General features: G+C 40.1%; 1 protein-coding gene and 1 pseudogene across 2 annotated transcripts; one reads left to right on the top strand and one right to left on the bottom strand.

Annotated features, from left to right (window-relative positions):
* Positions 1 to 265: 265 nt before the first annotated feature.
* LOC116690795 (SLA class II histocompatibility antigen, DQ haplotype D beta chain-like) lies at positions 266 to 1,239 on the bottom strand (annotated as a pseudogene).
* Positions 1,240 to 5,693: 4,454 nt separating this feature from the next.
* fam171a1 (family with sequence similarity 171 member A1) lies at positions 5,694 to 25,687 on the top strand. Of its 2 annotated transcripts, none has more exons than XM_032519704.1 (9): positions 5,694 to 6,117; positions 12,456 to 12,683; positions 13,066 to 13,158; positions 15,120 to 15,278; positions 16,601 to 16,777; positions 20,682 to 20,798; positions 21,002 to 21,116; positions 21,785 to 21,902; positions 22,225 to 25,687. In XM_032519704.1, the coding sequence occupies exons 1-9, from the start codon at positions 6,006 to 6,008 to the stop codon at positions 23,794 to 23,796; spliced, it is 2,691 nt and encodes an 896-aa protein (XP_032375595.1). In that variant the 5' UTR covers positions 5,694 to 6,005; the 3' UTR covers positions 23,797 to 25,687. The 2 variants fall into 2 exon arrangements, with proteins under 2 accessions (XP_032375595.1, XP_032375596.1); XM_032519705.1 differs by lacking the exon at positions 5,694 to 6,117 and adding an exon at positions 10,642 to 10,793.
* The last annotated feature ends 976 nt before the right edge of the window (positions 25,688 to 26,663 follow it).

Here is a 26,663-nt window from a genome sequence, read left to right on the forward strand (position 1 = left end):
AGCACAACATTCTGGGCCCTGGCCTGTAGAAAGGCATTTTCTATGGGCTCTTCCCTGCATGAACAGTTATTGATTCTAGCATCTTTTTGGGCCCTCCTCACATCTGTGCCCTGGGTACTCATGCCATGTTAACCTCCTCAAGAAGTGAGTGCAGCTCTTTTGCACATGCATAACTGTGTGACTCTACATACAGACCTTATTTATTAGATCCTTTTTTCAATATTGGCTTGTATTACAAATGTTTCAGCAAAAGTAGCAGACTGCCTTAACTTGTTGGCACCAACACTTGGCCTAGAATTAAAAAAACAAAAAACAAAAACTAAGTCACACAAAGTTGATTGACAATAATTTGGTGTTTATAGGTGTTAAAAACTAGCCTTAGGCTCTTGTCAAAACTACATGAACTCATTCATGATGGATTGAGATGTGAAAAATAATCACTGGAAGTGCTGACTTTTATCCTCTGTGATTTAAAGGATAATGAAATTTAAAAAAAATTCGGATAGATTTGATGCAGAGACATCGATGATTGGCACTTCAGACAACAGTGATGCAATGTAACAGCGGTATCAAAAGCAGAATGTTCTGTTTGTGTATTTGTAGTCTTTAGATAAGGCCTATTTATGTCGTCACACTCTTTGCCTCAGCTGATAACACTGGAGGTTTAAAGAATTTGACTCTGGTAGTGTTTTAGTTAAATTGGTCTTGTTTCTCACCAGCAGTAGTCTTCTTGCAGTTAATCAGCCCAGCAACTAAAAACACAAGACCCAACAACGGCCCTGCTGTCCCGACAGCAATCTTGTTTTTCTGTGACCCACGTGTCAGTTCTGAAAACACATTCATCACAAACAGTAAATCTTCTATGTAACTATTCAAACGAAGATTTACCTTGGTAAAATTTAAGTAATTCAAACCTGTCACTCTCTCACTCCACTCATAAAACTTGGGCTCCATGAGGCCTGTGTGCTCCACCATACAGGAGATTTTATTTCCAGGTGCATTTGGTAGAGCCAGTTCCCATTTGGCAGTTTGTCAGTGGACGTCATATCAGATGTCACCTCCTTTCCATTTCTCAGCCATGTCACTCTGATTTGTTTGGGATAAAAAAGACTCACACACCGCAGACGAGCATGCCTAGATGTTTGCTGCCCTCCGCCTCAACTGACTGCAGCCCAACAGAGGACTCTACTTGGGGAAAGAACCCATAGACAAAACAAGTTGGCATGAAATAGCACATTGTTCACTTATTATGCACCTATTATGCAGAGAGTTTTGGTAACACTTTAGATAACAGCCAGCAAATTACTGGGTTTCAATGGGAGGGAGAAGAATAGAAGTAAAGGCATTAAAGGAGGGAAAACAACGTAATTTAGTACACTGTTGGCCTACATTACACATTTAGATATGTAATAAATGAGCGGACTTTCAAACTACATGTTGTGCGGAGAATGGGTCCTTGTGAGCGATTCAGATTGCCACCTAGCAAATGTATTCTAAGAAGAACTCCCATTAACTTAAAAACTGTGCCATTTTTATTTTTGCTAAAATAGTCTGTAGTAATCTATTACAACTTTATATGCTTATTCTACATTAACTATAAACCTATATAAATATATAACCTTATAAATAAACTTAAAACTATTTAATTAAAAGAACAATTTCTTATTTTCTTTGGTATTATATACAGATATGCAATGATGATAGCTGAGTAATATTTATGTTAATGTAATGTATAATATGTAGCTCATTTTGGTACATTTGTCAAGTCTGACGAGCTGAGAATATTTGCAAGCCGAGCGAGTAGCCATGCCCTTAAAACATAAAAGGGCCCCTCATAATAGTGTGCAGAGGGGCCCCTCACCGCACTGACTACTACCAACTAGCTAACATATTAGCCAGGTGAGTTGAACTTTATCCAGAGGCTTGGATCCTCTGGGTTCAAAGCTAATGAACAAGAAAAAGGTAAAATCATGGTTTTGGAAGGATGTCAAATGCCAATGAGACTTGGGATTTGCATTTTTCTGCATTCTTTTCTTCCCGTTTCAAAAGAACAGGGCTTTGGTTGAAGCCAACCGCAATTTCTTTTGTTTTCTCTGTGTAGCTATTATATTTTCCGTTAGTGCTGTTGTATTGGATCTGAAGCACCTTATTGAAGTAGATTTGCACAAGATAAACAGTTTCCCCAGAGGAATTTAAACTGGCAGCGGAGCTAACCACAACCAAAAAGAGCATCTGTAACAGAAAGCCAGTAGGTGTTAGATCATGTAGAAACCTGTTGTCGCAACTGAATATTTGACCCAGTCTTGTCAACAGAAACACACAGCAATACAAACAACCTCATTACACCTTTGTTTATGTTACTTCCTTGCTCTTGAAAACAACAGGAGCAGAAACAGCATTGAAGAGAAGCTGCAAATATGCATGGTCACATGCGAAAAGACAAATTAAAATCAGCAGTGAATCGATCTTGCACAAAAAACATGGGGAAGTGAAGCAGCAGAGTGCTTAACAACATGTTTGTATGCAGGTGTGTTCACAGAGTTTGCCCTGTGCGTCACAAGAAGATCTGAAGTGTTGCTGTTCAGGTAATCTGACCACCAATCACCTTGATTTTGTCTGATGTCGTATAATTTATTGAAGTTATTTATAATTTGATCTCAGCATTGATGGATGAACTGGGTTATTCGTAAAATATTTGAGTTAACTTTGAATTCAAGCAGCTGAAGTCACCTTCAGAGGTTGGTTGCTGAAACTTTATGAATAATAGATCACAGTGAAAAATATGAATGTATTCTAAATCATAGTAGGTGTCAAGAAAACACCAGTAAACATCACAAATTATCCATTTATATTTTACGTTGTTACACATGAAGTGCATTTTCACTTTTTGAAAGAGAAGCTTAGTTTAAACTACCTTTATATGCTGTTATGTACAACTTCATGCGGTTTATCATGCTTTGCGTTTCATTTCAGGAGATTAATATGAAGTCATCACTGAGTACTATTACAGTAGAAGTAGGCTGGTCTGCATCAGCAACAAGAAGAGAGCTACATTCTGTAAGTTTTATTTATAAAGGTCTGCAAAAGCTGCCTCACTACATCATTTTTTATTTTCATTTTATCAACTGTACTCAGGTCCTTCTTGCAAAAGAGATATTGATCTCAAAAATATTACCTGATTAAAGTAAAATAAAAAATAAATAGAATTTTTCTAAAGGACGAGTTAGTGTATAATTGAAATCTCAATATTCTTAACGTTGATAAAAAGTGACAGATAACAGTGAGCCATACGAACAGTACGTTACATGCTAATGTTAATAATAAATAAATAATAAATAATAAATAACACTGTAATGACATAGAAGACAAAAAGTAAACACCAAAAAATATATATTGAAGAAATGAAATAATAAAGTTTTATTCTGACCTTAATGCCCTTTCACATTTAATGTTTGAATCTAAAACACCTCTTGATATTCAGTAATTTCACTTATATAATATTTAGGTCTGTTTACAGCCAAAATTAGGCACCATGAGCTGGTCATACCAGACCAAGTGAGGCTCCTGAGTGTACCGGCTACTAGCAGTGATGGAATGTAACTAAGTACATTTACTCAAGTACTGTACTTATGTACAAATTTAAATAACATGTACTTTAATTGAGTCTATTCTTTTTATGCCACTTTATACTTCTATTCCACAACATTTCAGAGAGAAATATTGTACTTTTTACTCCACTATATTAACCTGACAGCTTTAGTTACTAGTTACTTTCCACATTAAGATTCTTGCACACAAAACACATAGTTTATACAGCATGATGCTATATTTTTATTTCAACCCCCCAACAATACAGGCTATAGGCCAACAAGCACAGCTGCAATGACTAAAGGATTAAACACTAAATTGATTGACACAACTGTTTGGATTGTTTCCAGTTTCTAAAATGTGAGGATTTTTTTCTGAATTGAGTACTTTTTACTTTTAATACATTTTCCTGATGATACTTACATACTTTTACTCAAGTAACATTTTCAATGCAGAACTTTTACTTGTAAAAGACTACAGTGTGGTATTAGTACTTTTACTCAAGTAAAGCATTCTGAGTTGAGTAAGGTTCCTTTTATGAGCATTTGATTTTAAGAGGAAGAGTAGGCTATTTTGTTTTTCAAAAGTTACATAGTCTCTCTTCAAAGGAAAACATAACCTAGCATATGTATAAACTAAGGTGTGTCCCCATGTAAATGACATGTAGAAACACAGCTCATGAATTATATTTTTTCTTTGTATGTGGTGAAGAAATATGTTAGAACAGTGTAAACTTTCTTCATTTAATCCTGATATTCAGACCTTTCTAGAAACCAAATCATGGTTTAGAAGCCGATGCATGGTGCACTTCAAAATGATTGTTTCAGTAAAATGCATGTGTTGCATGTTTTTTCTCAAAGAACAGATTCTGCTATAAGGAGGGGTGGTAGTTAGTAATTTACTGATGTGTACCCACAGGAGATTGACGTCTAAAAAAAAACAGAACCAGGAGAATCAAAGACTAGCCTACATCAGTGAGACATAGACTACGAAACAATGGGTCAAAATGTCATGATGTCTTCTGAATGAGGAAATGACCATTTGATGTAAACTGTTTGTTCGCTCAAATAAATAACAAAACAGAGCAACCAGACCAGTAACTTACATAAGAACAGGTAACATGATGTTGTACATTTCTCCATGTGTAAGAAATTCCCCCATGTTGGGCTGCAGGTGGCGCTGGAGCTCTGTAGATGAGAGCAGGAGGAAGAGGCTGCCTGTTTGTGTTGTCTTTGTTAGTAACTACAAACACTTCAGCTTGGAAACCAGGCAAATCTGCCAGCTCATGTTTCATTTGCTTTGGCTGATACGCATTTGCAAATTATTTTAGCTGTGCCAGGCTACAAACTCAAAAACAACAAAAGTGAAAAGGGAACTGGTGGAGGTTAAAGCAGGTGTTTCCACTAAAGTGATCTGATTATTAGAGTTCTTGATTGTAAAAACATAACTTCACCCAACGTCCACTTAACAAGAGGTCTAATAACAAGGTGATTGAAAACACCTGCATTGGAGTGCAAGGCTTACATTTATGAAAGGAACCTGAATATGATATTAACATATACTTTTCAGCATGCATTGTTTCTCTCTTTCCTATAGTTTGTAAAGCACGCAGGCCTACATGATGGAAACTTGTGTCTTTTAATACATGGTAAATTAATTCATGGATGTGAAAAATATAACTATACACAATAAAATATAAAAAAATAAAATACACTGGTGAAAAAAGTATATACCAAGCTGCTGATTAGTGGTAAGGACTAAATACTTTTTGTTTAGTTGGTTTTTAAACTAACTAATAATTAAGCTGTATTTTCCTTCTTTACGCTCCATTTTCATTATTCAACTAATATTATTTATTGATGCGTTTATTTTTATTTTGGAATTTGGACTTGGTCTGATAAACTTTTTCTACATGTTGTCAGTTTTGGGGCTCCATAAGTTTGAACACAAAATGAGGCAATAGGCGTGTTAAGTTGGCACATTGAAAGTGTCGGGAAAAACGCGGATAAAAGGTTATCAGACAAGTCAGAAATAGAATTGAATACATCAATAAAGATTATTTTCATTATTTGGCCGGCAGGTGGCGCTGGAGGACCGCAGACATTAGCAGTGCTGCGTATGAAAGAAGCCGCCTGTTGGTGCTGTTTTGGGGCATGAGGCTCAGAGGATTGGTGGGGCCGTCTTCCTCTCTGACCCGTCGATAAAAAAACACGACCGAGCGGTACAAGGGCCGGGGGATGCACAGAGGAAACACGGCTTTATCGGCAAAAAAACAGGAATGCTGATCCCGCGAAATATGGAGTGTTGCCTCCTTTGCGGAATAAACCGAGTTTACGCTGAAGTAGCCGGTCAGTGAGTTCGTAAAAGCAAAAGATTTGGCTACTTTATTTTTATTTAACCGTTGATACACATCTGCAATGATGCAGGCTGTGGATCGGAGACAAGCTGCTGCAATTTTAGTCTGCCTTTTGGGATACCTTGTCAACAGAGCTGTCGCCAAAACATTACTGGAGGACACAATCATACAAGGTAAAAGTGTATTAAACATTGTGTCCTTAAAAACAAGCTAGTTAGCTGGCCATTTTTGGTGGCTAATGGTGCTGCTAGCCAGCTTGGATGCTGATGTGACTTTAAGTTAGCTAACGTTAGCAAGTTAGCTGGAGGCAGAAAGAGAGGAAACTTCTGACATGTTTAATATCCAGCATAGTTTAATATCTCAATAACCTTTTAAAACTGTTTTTTTCAATGTGGTGTAATGTGCGCCATATCTTCGTAAACTACTTTGCTAATGCTGGGACTGAAAACATGCCCTCATATTTTGCAGAATAATGCAGCAAAGGAGACCAGCTGCTGTGATTTGTCATTTGCAGCGTTACAAAAAAAGAGTCTCTCTCTCTCTCTCTCTCTCTCTCTCTCTCTCTCTCTCTCTCTCTTCTCTCTCTCTCTCTCTCTCTCTCTCTCTCTCTCTCTCTCTCTCTCTCTCTCTCTCTCTCTCTCTCTCTCTAAGTGTCCGTCTGAGAAAGGGGGTAACTCAAAATTTTGTGAAGTAGCCTACGGTATGTTGTTGTTACTGGGTGTTTTTAACCAGAAAGTCCACCTTGTTCAGGTGTCAAACATCAAGTAGATGCAATACCAACAAACTCAGACTTTATACTTGGCATTTGTGATAGAGCTGAAGCTAATGGTTATTTTCTTGGTTAATCAAGTAATTAATTTGTCTTTAGAATGTCAGAAAATAGTTGAAACTCATAATTTCCCAGAGCCTAAGTTGACATCTTCCGAATGCTTGTCTTGTCCAACTAACAGCACTCAACTCAAAGCTTGTCAGCTAACTATCATAAAACATCAAATGTTAACAGAAAGTGGGAGCCAGCTTTATTGATAAATGATTGTTTGTCATTTTCTTAAGCAAATGCCAGCCCTGGTTCTAGCTTTTACAATGTAAGGATTTGATAGAAAACTGCTTTTTCTTTTTACCATTTCCTGACATTTTATAGACAAAGCTATTAATTGACAAAAAAATAGTCAAGTTAACTGATGATAAAAATAATCATCAGCCCTACTAAGTAATATGTCAAGCATTAGGGGTGTACAATTCAGAAAATGTCACGAGTCGATTCAATATTGATAATTCAAACGATTCTCGGTTAAAAACAAAACAATAAAAACAATTCACAGTGTGCATGTAGTTACTTTTCGTATATATGTACTGTATATTCATATCTACATTATTCATGTGTATTTGTTTATTGTTGTTTTATCATTCTGTTATGATGGATGTGTATGATCTATCTATCTATCTATCTATCTATCTATCTATCTATCTATCATGTGATTGCAGTAGACATACAATTTAAAAAAAGAAATTAAAAAATATAAAATAATTTTTGGAATTCTATAAATCAATTTTGAATCTGTAGAGTTAGAATTGCAATTCGAATATAAATAGATTTTTTTTCACAATTCTACGAGGCATCCCCAGTGTTGTGAGATAATAAAAAAAGCCACGAACAAAAGAAGGCAGACAAAGACAATATGCTGCAATAAAGAATTAAATACAAATAGTGCACTTGATAGAATAAAAATTAGTGGATAAAGTTTCTCGTGTCTGCAGATTGCGGTGTATGTTTGAGGATATCCTGTCACTACAGCAGCAGACACATTAAAAGTTTGAAAGCCAGGATGAATCACAATAATCTGTTGGCATCTCATTCTGTCACTAACTTCAAAGCTGCAGCTCATAGTAACTACTAAAGTGGAGCCACATCTGTTTAATCCGTCACTTTTATCTCTCACTTTCATGCATAACCACGCACACATCGCAGTTGTCTGTCTGCTTACATTTTTGTCCAACCCACATTCTCACTACAACTGTGTTTACAGTATGGGTAAAAATATGAATGTAAATATACAGTAACTAATGCTGTAAATCAGTCAGGGTAAAAAAAAGCAGCACTGATTTCTCTCCAAGCTGTTGAGTTAGTTTCTGATATTTTATAATTTTATGATTAGTTCAAGAGTTTTTGAAGTAGTTCTACTTAAGACATCACATTTCCTTCACCATGGAAAATTTTCTAAATTCACAATAACAAGCTCCTGTAAGAACAAGGTATAGTCTGTCCCGGCCTCTCTCCGCTCTCTGTTTTCTCTTTTTTTTCTCACTCTCTTTCTCTGGAGTTCACTTTGCCTCAGATTGACCTTCAGTTGTCCCCAGGGGGGTTATGTTCAGGTCGATACTGAGGACTTTTCCTGGTCTGTCCAGCAGACAACATAGATAACTGGAGCCAGACAGACAATCCACCCGCAGATATAGGTCTCACTCACATTACTGCTGCCCATAATAAACATCTCCAGCAGACTAACATTCGCTGAAGCTGGACAAGGGTTGTCACCAGCTAGCCAGGCTTTTTAATAACAAGATGCTGGTGTGAGTGCTAATGGCAGATCCACTTTGAAGATGCATCATGTCACGAGAGAGCATATTTAGGGAGGGGGTCAACAACCTCCTGAGCCAAATAGCAGAACCAGTGTATGGATTGTAGTACAGTATGTAGATGGTAATATTTACTGTAGTGAGATGAGTCAGTTTGCTCTCCAGCCTGACATGATGATGTAACCTAATTGTTATGTCCCCTGCTAAGTTAATTGGGATCAACCATCGCGTTCTGATCTCACTTAAAACCAGATAAGGCAAAATAGCAAGCTGGACACCTAATGATAGCCCTTATCTTTATTTACAATGACGATATAGAAGTGTGTGTGCATGTCTTTGTTTGTTTTTCCACATTTTGCATGTTTCATTGACCTTTTGTGTTATTCACATTTTGTTCCTACAACATTTTTCAAAAGGCTTTTTTTATAAAGATAACAATACCAAGGCTCAGATTTTGGATATTTATCTCAATGGTAAACAAATAGCTTCCGTTCTTGTGGTTTTCTGTTAGATGTGGTTGATCAAGTTATTACATCTAGAAACACAAACAACAGTTTGTTGGAGATTAGATAGATAGATAGATAGATAGATAGATAGATATTTATTGATCCCAAAAAAATGGGAAATTACAGTGTTACAGCAGCACACAAAATATACATACATACAAGGACGTTTGACATTGACGTTTAAGCATACATTGGTGTAGTTTTCATAGACTTGAATCCTTAACTGCATTGTTGTTGTTTTCTTTTTATTGTACATAAATGATAAAACACTTATTTTTTACTATATATTATAATATTTTACTATACCTTACTTTATTTGAACTTGCCAATATTTCAAGAGCTCTTGCAGTTCTGTCACATCTAGGCATGGGCCGGTTACCGGATTGAAGGTATACCGCAGTTTAAAAAAAGTCATTGTTTCAAAACCTCTAACATTTTCTGTCATACCATTCCTAAGATATAAGCTGTTTTTAGTGGTCAAGGACAGAAAATCCACTTTAGTAATAATCTGTCTCCTTGCCAGTGTGCAGTGTGTTTAAAAAAATCAAATACATTGTGTTCAATGGAAACCCGGACATAACAAAATACTATAAAATAGTGATATCTTTGCTGAAGTTTATCATACTGTCAGAAAGTAATAAAAAGAGCGCCAGTCAACCCTCAAATGTTGGAAAACAGTGTATATAATGTGATGGAAATATGACATTAATGTTTGTTTTGTGTATTAGAATCGATGGACAAACGGGTGGACAAAAACGCTCTTTGTGTTTGTTTGTGCTCATTATTTTTTTCCGCTTTGAGCCCCAGTAACTTGTGATAAGCCATTGATTCTAATAAGCTGCAATTTTGTTATACTAGATGTTGTGTACAAGGCTTGTGTGTACTCACACTTGTACTCAGCCTTGTGTGCAGAGAATATTTGTTTCCCCCTCCTCTCTTTGGAAGAACACACCCAATGGATGCCAGCCATACCATGCATTTCCAGTTTATCACGCCTCACTTTTATGGTGCTGAAAGGCTTTGCCTCCCTGTAACTTTTAAATAAAAAAACAAATACATATTAGTTCAAGCTGTTGTAGGCTGAAAAACATACACACACTCATTTTGTCTTTCCCGTTTTTTGCGTCTTGGGTTCATCTCTTTCTACTTGGATACAAACACACACAACCATCAAGCTGCTTTGGCTGCTGATGCCTTGGATAATTGGTTGAGATTGCAGCATTGGTCAGGCAAAACTCTTTGATCTCTTTATCCTCCATATGGTACTCAAACACACACAGATAATGAGTTAATACAGTAAAGGGCAGTTATAAAGGTGCTGGTTTAGCTGCAGAATCAAGGTCTTCGGTCATTCTCCAGGCGGAACATCTTCCTCTTTTGTGTGTCGGAGCAGAGTGGAGACTCCTAGCTTGTTTAACAATGATGTCACCACAGTAGTGATTTATTGGACGAGGATTGGGAGAGGGGCTGTTGCATTTGTCAATCTTGAGTCTCCAAGGGGAGTTCTTTTTTTAAGTGAGCACAGCTGGTACCCCTTACAACCTATCACTGGGAGTGGGACAGGATGTGAGGTTATGATCTCTTTCTCTTACACACTCACACAAACACACACACACAAACAATCTTAATGCAATGGGGAGTTTCTGTCAGATGTCTTTTGTTTTCCAATCCCGTAGCTGTGACAGTGCAAATGTAATAACGTGGAGGAATGAAGTGAAGGGTCAGAAAGCAGCCACAGAGCAGATCTTCTCACCAAACCTTTCTGGGTAATTATGTGTGTGGTTTGAAATTGACACGTTGCTCTGCTAAACCTCCTAACTTCCACACATGCAAAGGTATCATTTGGTGCAGCGCGTTGTTTTTAGGTGGAGCCTGCTGCACTCGGGCTGAACTCTCAACAGATTTGTCAGAGTGGTTCCTTGCTGACTGCAGGATCCCTGAGTGGGGGGAGGGGGATCAGTCTAGCCAGGGGTATGTATGTGTTGGTGTGTGGTGTTACCATAAAGAGTAACGATGAAATTCAGTTGCCTTGACTATGGGGGAGGTGGGCATGTTTAGGTGAAGGGAGAAGGAGGGAGAAACCCTTTTAGTCTTAATTGAAAGGTCACCATGGGTCAACCAGCAACCCATGATCAAACAGGGTTTAGGCTGAAGTGAGAGTTTGGGTTTATGTGGATTTTAAAATATAGTGTTTTTGTACCAAGTTTGTTTTTATCATACCTTTGGGATATAAAGCTGAAATTGACTTTTTGTTTGTTTTTCAGCTTTTGATATAATCAACCTCACAGTGTTTGACATGCCTTTCTGTGGAGGCAAAAATAGATGTGCATTCTTTGTTTGGCTGTACGTACTGGAAAGTACATTTACTCAGTAGTACAGCGCTTAAGTACAATATTGTATTATACTTTTACTTTACTTGAATATTTACATTTTCTGCCACAGTGACCACATTTCAGAGGCAATATTGTACTTTTTACTCAACCACATCTATTTGATAACTTTATTGACTTTGCAGATTCAGACTAGCAATACATAAAATAATCAAAAAATGTATGATGTACTATTATAAGTTAGGACAAGGCTTTATTTATTCTTAGGGGGATTCCAAAACCACCCAATAGTATATAAAGTAAATTAAATTAAACCAACACGTATTACCTGTAATGATATACACCAATGTATCAGTAATTATAATCAACAACAACCACTTATCCAAATTAACATCGATGTAACAGCCCATCCTGCGGTCACACTTGACAGTTGCCACAGAATATGTAACCTCAGGTCAAAACCCTTCTCTTTTGAGATTTATCTTTTTGCATAGCCCTTTTAATACTACCCTACTTTACTAGGGTTGCATCTAATTATTTTAATTGAATAATCTACTGACCATTTTTTCCCCCTGAATAATCACTGTCTGTAAAATTAAATTAGTGTGACAAAATGTAAAGATATTATCAGACCCATCTCGCCAGTGTGACATGCATTGAACTTAATATTGTTGTTCCATCTATAGGTGCCTTTTAGTGTAAGCTTTTCATCAATCAACAGGCAGTCTGTGTACATTATTTTATTCCTCCTCTCCTTTACAGAAGGAGTTTATACATACAGTTGTTTTTACCCTCTGGTCCAAGGCTTCTTTGAGAGAGGGAAATGCTCCATTGTTTTTGAGGGGAAGTGCCAATGGCTGGAGTCCAGGAAATGGTCAGACAACCGTCTCTCTGTGATTGGCTGGGATGTGGAATGCCATCGCCCTGGACTAAAGGCAAAGGGCCTGGCACGAAAACAAACCCAGTCAAAGAGATGACTGTATTTTAGTCTGCAGTAATTGTAACAGCAGTGTTTTATGTCTGTAGATCCCTCCTCGCTGCAGTCTGTTCACACCAACACTCACATATTTCACAGCTCAGTACTCTGTGCCATTACAGAGGTGACTCTGAAGGTTCACCTTAGCGATGCCAGTACTCACCAGCCCCTGGGAGGAGCCACCATACAGCTCTTCGCCAACCAAACTTCGGTAACCACGGAAACCTCATCACCTGATGGCAACACCTACTTGCGCTTCCCCTACCGCCTTGGGACACCGTTGGTCGTCACCGCATCCAAACAGGGATATGTGCCAAACTCTGTTCCCTGGAGTCCCTCCAGGTTACCTGGTGAGTGTGTGAGTGTGTGAGTGTGTGAGTGTGTGAGTGTGTGAGTGTGTGAGTGTGTGTGAGTGTGTGTGTGTGTGTGTGATGCCCTAATGGAACAGCAGCCAATTGGATTATCACGCTTACCAGCTCTGAACAATGGAGGAGTGAAAGGAAGGAAGAGGAAAGAAGTGCAGTTTGCTGGGTCAGACTTCTGTCCTGCAAAGCAGACTAGATGAAAGCAGGACTATTAAACATGTATGAAGTTGATTTAATGACAGATAGCGTTTATGCCAGATAGTTATGTCATTGGCCAGGTAGATTGCTGCAGTTTGTTTCTTATCTGATTTTTGAAATTTGAAAAAAATGATTTTTATACTTTTTGTGGTATTTATTTGTGTTCCAGTATTTTCCTCGATCAGCCTCGACCTGCTACCAGAAAGAGCTGCTACTCTGATGGTGTATGAAGATGTTGTGGAGATTGTTTCAGGCTTACAAGGTAAAGTGGTGTGTGTGGTGTGTGTGTGTGTGTGGTGTGTGTGTGTGTGTGGTGTGTGTGTGTGTGTGTGTGGTGTGTGTGTGTGTGTGTGTGTGTGTGTGTGTGTGTGTGTGTGTGTGTGTGTGTGTAAGAGAGATTAGGGCAGCATTGGCAAGAAGTCTTATAAAACAATATATTACCTATACATTAAAGAGCCCACTGTTGAGTAAAAATCCACCCTCCTACAATCCACACATGCACAAATATAAGTCATGAGTCTGTCTTTGTTAGTCAGCTTCTTTGTTAAGGTGTGTGTAATTATATTAGATATGGCTTTTTCACTCAGGCAGAATCAATATAGCCTCTTTGTCTGCTGGGTCTTTTGTGTGTCTGTGACCGACAAGGGAGTAATTTAATGTGTCATCTGTGTTGTCTGACTAGAGGAAAAACTTCACAGTAATAAATATGCAGACACCATTAACATGTAAACCTCTTGAGTACACACTACTCACAGCACGTGCCTGAGTGGAGTGTAGCTTCTGCCCTGTGTCCGACACACTGTTTAGGGGCCTAGGGGAGTGATAAACCTTGGCATGTGGCACGAGGAAAGAGAATAAAAGAGGGGGAAGAGGAGGAGGAGGAAAAGGATGATACAGTATGTGCTGGAAAGTGAGGTTGTGGGTGGAGCAGTTGGAGAGAATAGGGGAGAAAGGGGGATGGGCAGAGCAGTGTGCAACAGAAGGAGGAACAGATGAGGTGAGAGGAAAGTGGAGGGGAAAACAAGACAAGAAGAGGAGAGGAAAGGAACACACAAGAACAGAAACAGGGTCATTTCCTTTCACAAAAACAGAGCCACAAAAAGGAAATAACATTCACACCTGAACTTTAAGAACAAGCCTTAGACAGAAACATGGAAGTTTAAAAGATGCACATAACTGTAGAGCTCAATTACATGTCGAGTACAACTAGGAGCACAGTGAACGCTCGTATACAGCTGGATGTGTGTCTCACTGCTCAGGAATGTGCACTCGGTACAGTCGGACCACAATGACATCACCTTGCTGAGTCCATCTACATGCAGATTTCACAGTTTATCCTCTTTTATGTATAATTTTTTAATGGCAGGCAGACACTGGGTGGGAAGCTATGATGCAAAGGCAACTATTAAATGCACAGCTAAGTATCAGAAATAAGCACTACACTGGCCAGGAGGAAAAAGTCAAGCAAGGCATTATCTCTACTATGTACAGTATATTGATCTGGAGTTGCCTCCATTAAGCCTAATTTGATGGCTGACTTTATAAAAAGGCATTAGGCGAAGACGAGGAGTTGAAGATTGCCATGTAAAACATCCTGAAACATCATCAGTATGTAAGATACACTGTTTTGTCAGAATTATCTGTTGAAATTGTAAGGGAAACTTAGCTTTTAACAAATACAACCTTTTGAATCTTGAATGTAGATGGAGAACTGGTGTTTTTTATATTTTTTATTTAACCCTTGTGCACTCAAGTGCCATAAAGCCTACTTTGTTTAACCCTAAAATCCAATTAGAACCCCTTGGGACAATTTCCAGGGATTTGTTAAAAATATGAAATCACCAGCCTCATACTTTAAGACGTACTAAAGTGATCTGGTCTTGGCATTTATTATTAATACAGACTAAATTAATAGACTTTTTTTTTTTAAAAGACTAGATTTTTAAAGAGAGGTTTTACCAATGTATGTATTGACATGCAATACTGAACAAAGTTTTTTGTAATGGCTAGCATTACAAAATATCTTGCATACCAAACAACTTAAAGAAGTACCTAATGTTATTATAACAGAGCAATGTTCAACTACAGAAGTAAGGGCGACATGCCATTAAAACGATTTTTTTAAAAGCTATTTGAAAAGGGTTGAAAACTGAAACTTTAACACTGTATATTCATTCAACATGTCCATGCTTTCTGATTTCTCTCTTTCTGTCACTCCTTAAGGTTTCAGGAATCAGCCCAGTGTTTATTTCCAGCGCAGAGCTCTGAGTCTTCCCTCCAACACATCTTACGCCAACCTTACAGCTCTGCTCACCGTGGCCAGTTCCCCCTCGCACATCCAGCACTTTCCCCACCTGCAGGTCCTCAGCGGCAACGGCACAGGTGAGGCTCAAACTGGCGGACGGTAACAAACTCAATCGTAGAAATAGGGCCAAGGATAGTAATACACAGATGACAGAGGGGAAGGCTGCTGGGGGGGGGGGGGGGGGGCGCTATTAAAGAGAAGAAGCAGTGGTACATCAGAGAGACTACCCTGGAGAGGCCTCTCTATCTGACCTCCTGAAACACAATAACCCGTGTGTGTGTGTGTGTGTGTGTGTGTGTGTGTGTGTGTGTGTGTGTGTGTGTGTGTGGTGTGTGTGTGTGTGTGTGTGTGTGTGTGTGTGTGTGTGTGTGTGTGTGTGTGTGTGTGTGTGTGTGTGTGTGTGTGTGTGGTGGTGTGTGTGTGTGTGTGTGTGTGTGTGTGTGTGTGTGTGTGTGTGTGTGTGTGTGTGTGTGTGTGCTTTGTCTTACACAAGTCTGTGTGTGTTCGTCTCTCTGTCTGTCTGTCTGTGCTTCAGCTTGAGTACCTCTAAAAAGCTCCCCCCCCACAGCACGTACCTTCTCCCTCCGGGCAACACAAAGCTTAAGACCCTGACACACCAACCCAATAATTGGCCTTCCGACAGTCTGGCAAGGTCGGTGACTCAAGTCTGATTGGTTTGTTCCATGTCGTTGTCCTTTGGAGGGGCCGGCGGCCTTCATTTTGGCCAACCTGATATGCTCGGTAGGTGAGCACTGCCGGCACTCAGACCAATCTGATTGGTAGAGTGTTAACCCAGAAATGACGAGCGGGATAAGAGTGACTAGAGTCTCTCAAAATCGGACAAGTCTTTTAAACTGACCTTTGTCGATCTGAAATGAAGACAGATTCAGCAATTGCATGGCTTATTTCTCGCTTAAAATGTTTTCAGAGATATGTTTTTGGTAAAATATTTTATTAAAATATGAGATTGTATTCTAAACAAGCCGCCATGACAGCCTGGCTTTGATTTTTTCCGGAGAAACCAGACCCACGTGACGCGTTTGTCCAGTCAGCGGCAGTCAGCAGTTGCCATCTTTTTTTGGCCAACTTGGGGAGGTGGTCAGTCCAACTGCCATTTCTGCCAACGGTCAGCCGTCGGGTTGGTTTCTCAAGGCCTTTACTTGTGCTTTGTGACATTTTCCACCCTCAGTCTCTCAGACTTTTCACTCTCCCTCCTGTTTCCTTCTTTCCTGTCTTTCCTGTCTTTCCCTTGTTTTCTTTCCTGTCTCTCTCCTTTTATCTTTTTGTGTTACTCACCCCCTCCTGCTGTATGCTCCTTTCTCTGCTCCCCCTCCTATGCACTTCACTCCCACTCACTTTTCTTTTTGCTGCATTTTTCTCTCTTACACTCTCCTCACAGGGACCGAAAAGGGATTTGAGTTGACTCCTGTAGCGGCCATCTCTGTTCACTTATTGGCCAGCGATGGAGTGGAGCTGCAGGTGAATGAGCCAATCACGGTCTCTGTCCCCCTGCCGGCTGACAGTGGCCTGAAGGAAAATGATCACATTCCTGCTTGGAGATTTGACCCACGATTGGGTATGTACTGACAGAAACACAAAAGCTTTTCTGACTTTCTAAACAAAGTTTTCTCATCTACACATGTGTTTGTGTCTTCCTCTAAGATTTCTGAAAATCTCTTTTGAGAGTGCAGTGGCACTTATTCTTTGTAAACTAGGGCTACTTCCATGGGTTAATGATTTATTGAATTGTCAGAATATGAGCATTAACACAAACCACGTGCATATTCACACAGTGCGGCCAAGTCACAACTTGAGTCTGAATGATGAATGAACTTATTCATAAGGTCATAAAAAATGACCGTTAATCTGCAAATCAAAACACAAATACTGCCACACATCGGAAGATCAGAGCGTGGAGGTATAATCTGCTGGAGCTCAGTTAGGTCTTGAACTGAACTAAACAATAGCAAAGAGCTCTGCGGTGCTGGCTCCCACGGCAGAAACCCTTCAAGCCTCTCAGTATCCACTGATTTATTTCAGCAATTCCAAATCTGTGTTGTCAGACGGCCTGCACTATGACACACCCAGTTCTTCTTGGAACGGCTGAGCTAAAAGACTGTGTGATTAGATCATCAGTTGAGTCTGACGTGTCTCCGCAACAAAACATCCGTCTCTGTGTACATTAGTCTCACGTTTCCAGATCAACTGTACATTATGTTTATGCTCTGTCAGGACCTATTCAAATTCTCTTCAAATTCTTCTTGGTTATTTGATGAGCTGAAAGATTTAGACAATTAATCGCTTATTAGTGACACAGTATAATCTGTAGCAAATTTGATATTCACTAAGAGTAATTTTTTTTAAAACCAGCAACAACTGAGGTTTTTCTTGCCACTTGGGGGCAGCCAAAACAAGCTGTGATCACAACACTGATGTATAATAACCCCATCAACGTTGATAAGGAAACTTTGCTAGCAAACACTATTTACACATCCAGCAAAAAACATTAGCATTCATTAGGTCCAGTATTCACTCTCTTTAGCCCTGTTTTTGGACTCCTGAGGGAAATGTTTGGCTCTTTAGCTGCTAAATGTTCCACTGTGTTTACCAGCTACTTGCTAACAGTGTCTGTATGTTGCTTTGTGCTGACCAGGTAGTGTAAAGTGGGTTCATCTGAGATTTTTTGTTGCCCTCTGTGTCAAACGACGTGGTGATAGTATGACAAAATAGTAAAGTTGTGGGCCTGAAAACTAAAACCGTGAGCTGAAAGATGCTGAGGGTAACTGCAGAGTGGGGGAATAATTATTTGTAGGTATGTCACTATAAGTGACTCCTTATAAGTGGTATATAAATAAATGCCAAAAGATTCACTTGCTCTAGCTTGTCAAATGTGAATATTTGCTGATTTACGTACTCTCTTGTGGCTGTCAACTGAATGCCTAGGGGTTAGGGACGTTTTGATAAAACAAGCAATTTGAATATGTGACATAAATGCAAGGACATCCCTTTTTTGGGTGACCAGTTTTCTCAACTTTTCAACTAGAAAAGAAAGCCGGAACAAGAAGTTAACAGTTGTTGCCAAATAGTCTGAGGCGTACCCCAGCAGTCCACATGTGTTGAGTCAGACTTCATGAACATTAACAGGAGTAATTGGCCACTTGTCAGTGGAATTAAATATATTCCAAAGTAAACATATTTTAGTTCTAACTGCATGTGTGATGAGAGTAGCATTATGCTAAATCTACGCTAAATCTAAGCAAGAAACATTTTTATTTGGCCATAAATGTTTAAAATCTGGACAATCTTTGCTCTTTAAGAATCTCGAGCTTCAGTTTAAGGTGCTCAAAGTTGCACTGTAGCTTATAAAAAGGGCTGAGAGAAACACACCAACCCCACACACACACACACACACACAACACACACACACACACACACACACACACACACACACACACACACACCACACACACACACACACACACACGCGTGCCGAGCCTGTAGCAGCGAGTATTTCCACAACTGAAGTCCTCTCCCGACCCCTCTTCGGGCCAGATCTTGTGTTCCATAGCAACCCACCAAATAAATAAATAACAGAAAGACCTGGCTCCTGCTTGAGTTTCTTTACTGTGTGTGTGTGTGTGTGTGTGTGTGTGGTGTGTGTGTGTGGTGTGTGTGTGTGTGTGTGTGTGTGTGTTGTGTGTGTGTGTGTGTGTGTGTTGTGTGTGTGTGTGGTGGGGGTGTGTGTGTGTGTGTGTGTGTGTGTGTGTGTGTGTGTGTGTGTGTGTGTGTGTGTGTGTGTGTGTGTGTGTGTGTGTGTTTTGTGTGTGTGTGTGGTGTGTGTGTTGTGTGTGTGGTGTGTGTGTGTGTGTGTACAGTATGTGTTAAACAGAGAATAGTAAACAAACACAAAGAAAGATCTTTTAAAATCTGTCTGGGGCCTTTTTGGAGGAACACTAAAAGCTCAGTTTTGTTTACAAAGTGCGCACTTGGACGACATGCACAAAAACCAGTTTTTCTTGTATTAACTGCTCAACAACTCGATGTATCGTTCTAGCGTGGGGCAGAATTATGTCATGTACAAAGAGATCAAGTTCACCTGTTTGTATGTCTGTCATTCGTAAACAGACGCACCTTCGTCTGAGTATTTTGATAATGCAAATCAGCTTCCACAGATGAACCGACTACTTTCTGAACCAAACAAAGACCCAGCGTCAGCTGTGTTGACTTTGCATGAATGGAAGTCATATCAAGTAATATACAGGCTGTATTGAAATGTTAAATGTTTGCATTGTATCTTAGAAGTCTCCAGATTGTCTGCTGTGTATTGTACTGAAGCGTGGGAACAGAGTCATTAAACATCGCTGTGTTTATTGGAAACACTCTGACAGAACCAGGGGGAATCCGTGCAGGGCTGGCATGCGTGCATGTGGTGCTGAGTCACACAGGCTTTCTCATTTCTCTTATCTTCGCCTCAATTTCTTGTGCCTTTTCCCTTCTCTCCTTCTATTCATCCTTTGTCTGCTTTGTTTTCTCTGCTTGTTTTTTAAAAATATATTTGTCTTTCCTCTTTGAATATCCTCTCCTTCCCCATTTTTGTTTCCTCTCTCCTGAAGATTGATGCAGATTCCTGACCACTTGAGGTTGTGTAACTGGGAATAAACAAAGAAACAAAGTGGCTCTCACCATGTTAGCCCTAAGAACCAAAGGAAGGGATGTGTCAACTGAGGCATAACAGAATATTTCCTCTTGGAGCAGATTTACTGTGAGCCAATAAATCAGTGACTCCGGCAGTGACTACTTTTTTGTACTTTCACTGCTGGAGCTGCTATTGTGGTCCTTTTCATATTCCTGCAGTCACATGAATGAGCATGCTGCCCCCTTGTGGGATATTTAGGTACTGCTAGAACACTCCTCTCGCACTCCTGAGCTTGAATCTGCGTTTTTAAAAATATCTTGAAGTCTCATAAAAGATTACATTGAGTTTCTTCTAATTAAACCTTAGAATGTATTACAAAGTCTTACATTTAATTAACAAAAGTAATAGAAACTTAGTAGTGTTGTAAATTGTTTTTATATCTGATTGCTGTTTATTTTGGGAAACATATCTTAAAAGTGTGATTATTTCAACAGTGGATTGTGTGTACACTTATGTGGAGTTTCTGTCCGCACCATCAGACCTGTAGCAAACGCTGTCACTATGGCTAGAAACGGTAGCCATTAGGCTAAAATGATTTAATAAAAAATCATTCTTGGCCAAATTGTTTGGTTTTTCTTCATACAATCATACTGAAACATGTTAAATTGCATTCAATGTTTCATTAACAATTACTGTTATTTGAGCTTACTTCTGTCAAAGTATTATTTTTTTGTTCTTAAACATAAATAATTTAAACTTGACAGATACGTTAATTTATTGTTGGTCAAATTTGATTTAAAGCCCGTGTGTGTGTGTGTGTGTGTGTGTGTGTTTGTGTGTGTAGGTGCCTGGATAAAGAGCAGTTGGGGTCACGTGCAGCGGGAGGGCAACCAGCTCTCTTTGACCTACATTGCTCCTCAGTTGGGATATTGGGTGGCCGCCATGTCGCCACTACACTCAGGTGAGATAATGCTTTGATGCGGATTATATTTATTGTAAAAACACATTCACATGTTGTCATGCATGTCCTCACATACTGTATGTACAAAGATTTTGAATAGAGATGAAGTCATAATTTTAACAAATACTAAAAGAATAAACAAACAAGTGAAATCGTTTTATTAAATATTATCAGTTTTATATGGCCTCTTGTCTGTCCAACAGGTCCAGTGTTTGCGAAGGACATCAGCACATACCACACTGTGTTCCTGTTGGCTATACTGGGAGGCATGGCTCTCATCCTGCTCTGCCTGCTCTGCCTCCTGTTGTACTACTGCAGGTGTGCAAATCACATTCAACAGCAATATGGTTCCATCTTAAGATTGTCAGAAGTCGCCAGACATGAGGTCAAAAAGGCATTTTGACAGTGTCAGAAATGTACAATAATATGACTCAAGTTCTCATGACAGGTTGTGGGAAACATGTGGATGTACAGCAGCTGACTAATGTAGACTTTAATTTATGTTGTCGTCCAGTGTAAACTAAATATATAATACTCATTAGTGCATGTATCTCTTGTTATGGCTTCAACATGAATATGGCTTGAATGACACATTTTATTCAACATTGACTTATAAAAAGCAGTTTTAAAGGGTTAATTCTCTTCAACTGTATGTGGCTTGTCCTCTTAATCCATTCATCAGTTGTGATATCAGTACCAAATACATCCAAATCACATGGAAAGTTGTTCATAGCAGGTCACATTAAATAATCTGCAGCATATGACTAGTTACTTAAAATGGTTGATTAATTGAGCGTAAACAAAGCAGACTGGTACTGCACAAGTACTCCGGTACCAGTGTGCTCTACTGCAAGCACTCAGGGAATTCTGTTTTCCAATGCAAGTGCCTGTTTATATTATATTATTTGTGTAGAGGAGAAGCATTTCAAGTCAAACGGATTCCTCTGATTGAATCATAACTTCTGTTGTGTCTCTGTGATGTGCAGGCGTCGTTGTTTGAAGCCTCGAGCGTCTCACCGCAAGCTCACACTGTCCTCCGGTCTGGACGGCAGTAAGAGGGACCAAGCCACCTCCATGTCCCATCTGAACCTCATCAGCAATGAGGTCTGTTTGTCTGAATTACAGAGAACGGTTAAATCACTAGTCTACAAAGCACTGTCCTCGTAAATGTCAGAGGTAGTACTTGCTCAGGGAGCATCTGGCTAGTTGAGGGGTTAATCATTTATCAAACATTCCTGTGGTGGGCAGCCTAATTAATTTCTCAAACTACGAAGAACCATTAGTGTTGCAAAATATGCTCTCTTATGTTGTCTGTGATACAATTACTTCAGTAGATAAGTTTTCCTTGTTTTGTGTCTGGGTTATATTTTAGTTTGCATTGAGTATATTTTAAGATTCTCACACTTACATATCTTGTTGTCTTTAGGTGCAGCTGGAACTTGTTTCCACAGCGACTGAGCCCGATATGACCACACCAATGCTGAAGCCTTCTTCATATGAGCACCAAGACAATCATCGTCAACACAGCCTAATCCATCACAGCAAACACAGCCGCTCCTCGCTCGGCAACAACAGCCACCACGGCTCATCTCTTGGCAATCTGACGCCTCGCAGCAGAGACTACCGCCAGTCCGTGGAGACGTTCCAATTAAAGGCTGCCCTTTCATGCGAAACAGACAGAGGCTACCGTCAATCATATACCTCTGTCTGCTCATCCAGCAACCCAAATTCAGATGCACTGTCATCAGTCAATCACAGACAGGTGTTGGCTAATCAGATGAGCAGTATTGGGATTGTTGATTGCATCTCACCATCCTCTCCTCCCCACTCCCCCATTAGAGGGGAGGGATGTGAGTGCAGAGCTCCTGACTACCTTCTGTCCCGCTCTGTGGACCACCTGGAGCGTCCCAGCCCCCCGTTGCTCTCCCGGCCAGGCCAGCTGCTGTGCTGCGGCTCTGTGGACCTGCTGAGTGGAGGAGAAGGCTACCCGAGAGTGCGTCCTACACTGGTGATCCCAGCGCACTACATGCGTCTGCCTGGGGAGCACCCTCTGTCTGGTCAGGCCCTCCTGCTGCAGACTGACCAGCAGAGTGACTTGGAGACCATCCAGGCTGAGCTCAATGCCTCACATTCCCAGCAGCCCCTGGGGCAAACCCCCATTGACTGCACCCCACGTCCCACCAAGCAGGGTGACGGAGAAAGGCACGGCCTGTCAGAGTCTCTGTCTATCCCAGCAGCGCTTGGGGAAACGGGTCTAGTGGAAATAAACAGTGAGGACACCTTGTTGGCTGAAAAGACTTTAATGGAGCTCAGAGGAGGTAAGCCTTTGCCTCACCCACGAGCCTGGTTTGTCTCACTTGATGGACGCTCCAACGCTCATATTCGCCACTCCTACATTGATCTCCAGCGGGCAGGGTGCCACAGCAACACACCAGGTGGAGGAGGTCAGCAAGGTAATGTCAGCGGTGGGAGGCGTGGCAACGATGCCAGTCTGGACTCTGGTGTGGACCTGAACGAGCTGAGAGTGGGTCGCAGAGGGAGAGATGGAGGACGGGAGGAAAGAGATATTGAGAAAAACAGGGTGAAGGGGACAGCACCAGCCATGGCCTACACTCAGCTGGTGTATGTGGATGATCTGGATGGGGGAGGCAGCGAGGAGGAGATGCCCAAATGCAGCCCACAGGACAGTAAAACAGGACCCATCTTGTCAGACAAAGCTGAGGGTCAGAGAGGGGATCAGGTGCAGGGGGGTGTGGAGGGGAAAAGAGTAGAGGAAGTACACATACAAGAGGAACCGCCCTCACTTTCCTCTTCATCCTCTGCTTCTCCTCCTCCCCTGCCAACACCAGAGGAAGAGACGTTCAGGACTGATCATGCGCTTCTGTCAGTCTCTCCGGATGACGAAGCAGCACATGAGGATGGAGAGGAGGAGGAGGAAAAGAAGAGTCCTTGGCAGAAGAGAGAGGAGCGACCCCTGTTGGCTTTGAACCTAAAATGATCCACAGAGAACCACTTAAAGGATAGGTTCACATCTTTCTCAATTGTATGAATGGGCACATCAGTTTTGTTTTGACATAGACTTGAAAAAATTTGAACTTATCCTTTCAATCATAACCCCCCCCCCACCCCCACCCCTTTTTGCTCATACCAAAACGTGAAGGATAAGACCATTTTAAATTGAAGCCTTTGTTTTTTTTAATAGAGCACTGACAGTATATTTCAGCACTTGGATCCCTTATAGTCCAGAGCATGAAGGGACGATTCCGGACCTTCATGAACATCCAGGTCCCCTTTATTAAATTACCACTTTTGTACTTTTTCGTCCTCACAACACTCTACATAAACAGACCACTCATCAGGAATGATGTACACTTTGCCTGAGGCAAGAAATTAGAATATTTTATGCACATTTTCTTTTTTATAAATAGCCTTGTAAGCATAAAGGAACGTAGAAACAAAAGAGTAGTTCTCACTCAAAGACTACAGCAGCCCTTTTTCTCGAGCCATATTGGCCTCAGCTCACTGACTGTAAAAAACATGTCTTTAAAGTGATAATTTAACCCTAATTTCTAAGATTGTAGAGCATCTGTGCAAAATACAGCAGTAGTTATTTTACTCTTGCGTGTCTTTTAGGAAATAGTCTTACAGCGTGTTCCTGCACAAGAATCAGCCCTGACTTAAACATGTGAATCCTGTACTTTGAATGGTTTTAAGTATGTCGCTAGAATTAAATCTAGCCCGTCACTAGGCTGTATGGGTATTTGTTTATGATCTGTAGAGGGGACGAAGTGTTTGGACTGAACAAATTAAACCACTATCCGCACTGCAACAGATAATGTGACACACCACTATGCTGGTGGGTAAGGCTGTAATACCACTACGAAACTGTAGTTCCACCCAAAATATTTGTGAGGTGTAATAATATGAAGGGTTTTATAATTGTTGAACCACTGACTGGCATATTTTTGCATATTTCTTTTATACAGCTGCTTGAAATGCCTTTTTTTGTAATTTTTATCACTATGATTTTAGTTGCCAACCTGAAGTATTTTACCTGGAAAATAGGCTATTTTTATTTCTTTGAATGTGTTCAGGGCTTTTCTTCTTCACCTGCCTTATTGTTGTTTACAAAAACAAACTCATAACTGCATAGGTTTTACCTGAAACCAAACTTTTTTTGCATGCTGTGTTTCACCGTAATTGTTTTGACCATTTTCTCATGTTCCAAGTGCCTTTGAACAACCTGACTCTACATTGAATTTGTCTAACAGATTACCTTATTTATTTCTCACCTTCTTTTGCCTTCAGCTTTTCTCCTCTACCTCAGCCTTCCCTTTCTCTACCACTTGTGAAAGAAAGCATGCAGTAAACTTTCCTCAGCACTAGCGTATTACAAGCTACACTGCAGACATCCCAGGAAATGTCTACCAGTTGCTGCAATCGTAAAATCCTCTACAGTAATCAGCAAGGCACAGATCTGTCTGTGTAAAGCATTGTAGCATGGGATAAATAAAGCTAAATGTGATTGTATGTCAAGCTAAACTGCAGGTCGTTTCAGTGCATTTTTGCACTCAAATGTTTTTTTGTGCACCTGGGTGGTGCTGACTGTAAGTGTGTGTTGTCAGACTGTGTCCACATGAGAGCGCAGACAAATAATCTACATACATCCACTCAAGGTTCATATAGTCATAGCTATCATATTACAGAGTGTGTATAGTTCTTTCCTTTCTACCTGGTCAAAATGATGTGTGAGTTGGTGTTGTGAATGGCCTTTTCTTTCTTAGTATCCCACAGCAACATCCAGTTGCAGTACAGCATCCTGTTTGTTCAACATGGTTCCTTACATTATATTTGAAGTCTATTATTCTGAATAAACTGCCAAACTGGAATTGTGTGTGTGTGTGTGTGTGTGTGTGTGGGGGGGGGGGGGGGTGTTTTGTCTAATTTGCAGCCTTAAAGTTTTTTTATTTTTCTATAGGTGAATATAAATGAAATGCCTTCTTAAAGTAGTTTCTAACACTGTTTAAGTGTTGTATGTTCCATTGGCATTATTTTGTATGTTGCTCTTTATATCATGTAGCCATGGTGATTTAGTTAAAATTGGTACATTTGTAATGCTATAGTGAGAAAAAAAAAACATTGGCTTTGTTTTTTTCCCATGATATAAGAAAATAGATTACTACAAAAAAGGGTTATTTAAAAAAAGGCTCTATTACCCATATCTATAGTATTACCACCCAGTTAAAGCCTGGCCAAGCCCCCCAAAATAACTCACTAGCTAGCTCCATCAGTTGTTTTTCTAATTAAGTTTTAATTTTTTGTGAATTTGCACCCTTAAAATACAATACAGCTTTTGCATTATTGCCTGATGTTATGATTCTGTCTTGTTGGGGAGTATCCTATATTTTAATTAAAGCCCCCGTGGTGCATATTTGGGGTTGGAAAATTTTTGGTTTTTCTTATTTTTAAAAGAAAAAATTTGTTTTAACTTTCTTTAAAAAGGAAGGGGTTTTTCCCCCCCAAGGCCTTTAGGCGGTTTCGATTTCCTTCGGGATTTCTTTTTTTTTTCCCATCTCTCGCCCGTTGCCAGTGGGTCTCTATCAAAAAACGGTTTGGGTGACAAATTTTTTTTTAAAATTTTTTTTGATGGCGAGGGCGTGAATTCCCCGGCCATCGCAAGTCGGAACTGGGGACCAGGATACCCGCGGGTAGGCGGGGAAAAACGAAAGGAGAATTAGCCCAAAGCAAGGTTAGGATGGCCTTTTTCCCCTTTGGGAAAAGCAGTAACCGGGTTTTTTTCCCCCCTGCCTTTTTTGTTGTGCCCGGGCGGGAATAGCTACGGGGGTTTTGCTTAATTGGCCGAAA

The sequence above is a fragment of the Etheostoma spectabile genome, chromosome 6 (genome assembly GCF_008692095.1).
Source record: "Etheostoma spectabile isolate EspeVRDwgs_2016 chromosome 6, UIUC_Espe_1.0, whole genome shotgun sequence".
In the NCBI taxonomy this organism is placed as follows: domain Eukaryota; kingdom Metazoa; phylum Chordata; class Actinopteri; order Perciformes; family Percidae; genus Etheostoma; species Etheostoma spectabile.

What these genes read in the sequence shown, in the direction of transcription:
- fam171a1 (XM_032519704.1), top strand. Translation starts at nt 6,006, where the DNA reads ATGATGCAGGCTGTGGATCGGAGACAAGCTGCTGCAATTTTAGTCTGC. An exon ending in CCTCAGCGGCAACGGCACAG is followed by an intron (nt 15,279 to 16,600) that starts GTGAGGCTCAAA and finishes CTCTCCTCACAG; the next exon opens with GGACCGAAAAGGGATTTGAG. An exon ending in CATGTCGCCACTACACTCAG is followed by an intron (nt 20,799 to 21,001) that starts GTGAGATAATGC and finishes TCTGTCCAACAG; the next exon opens with GTCCAGTGTTTGCGAAGGAC.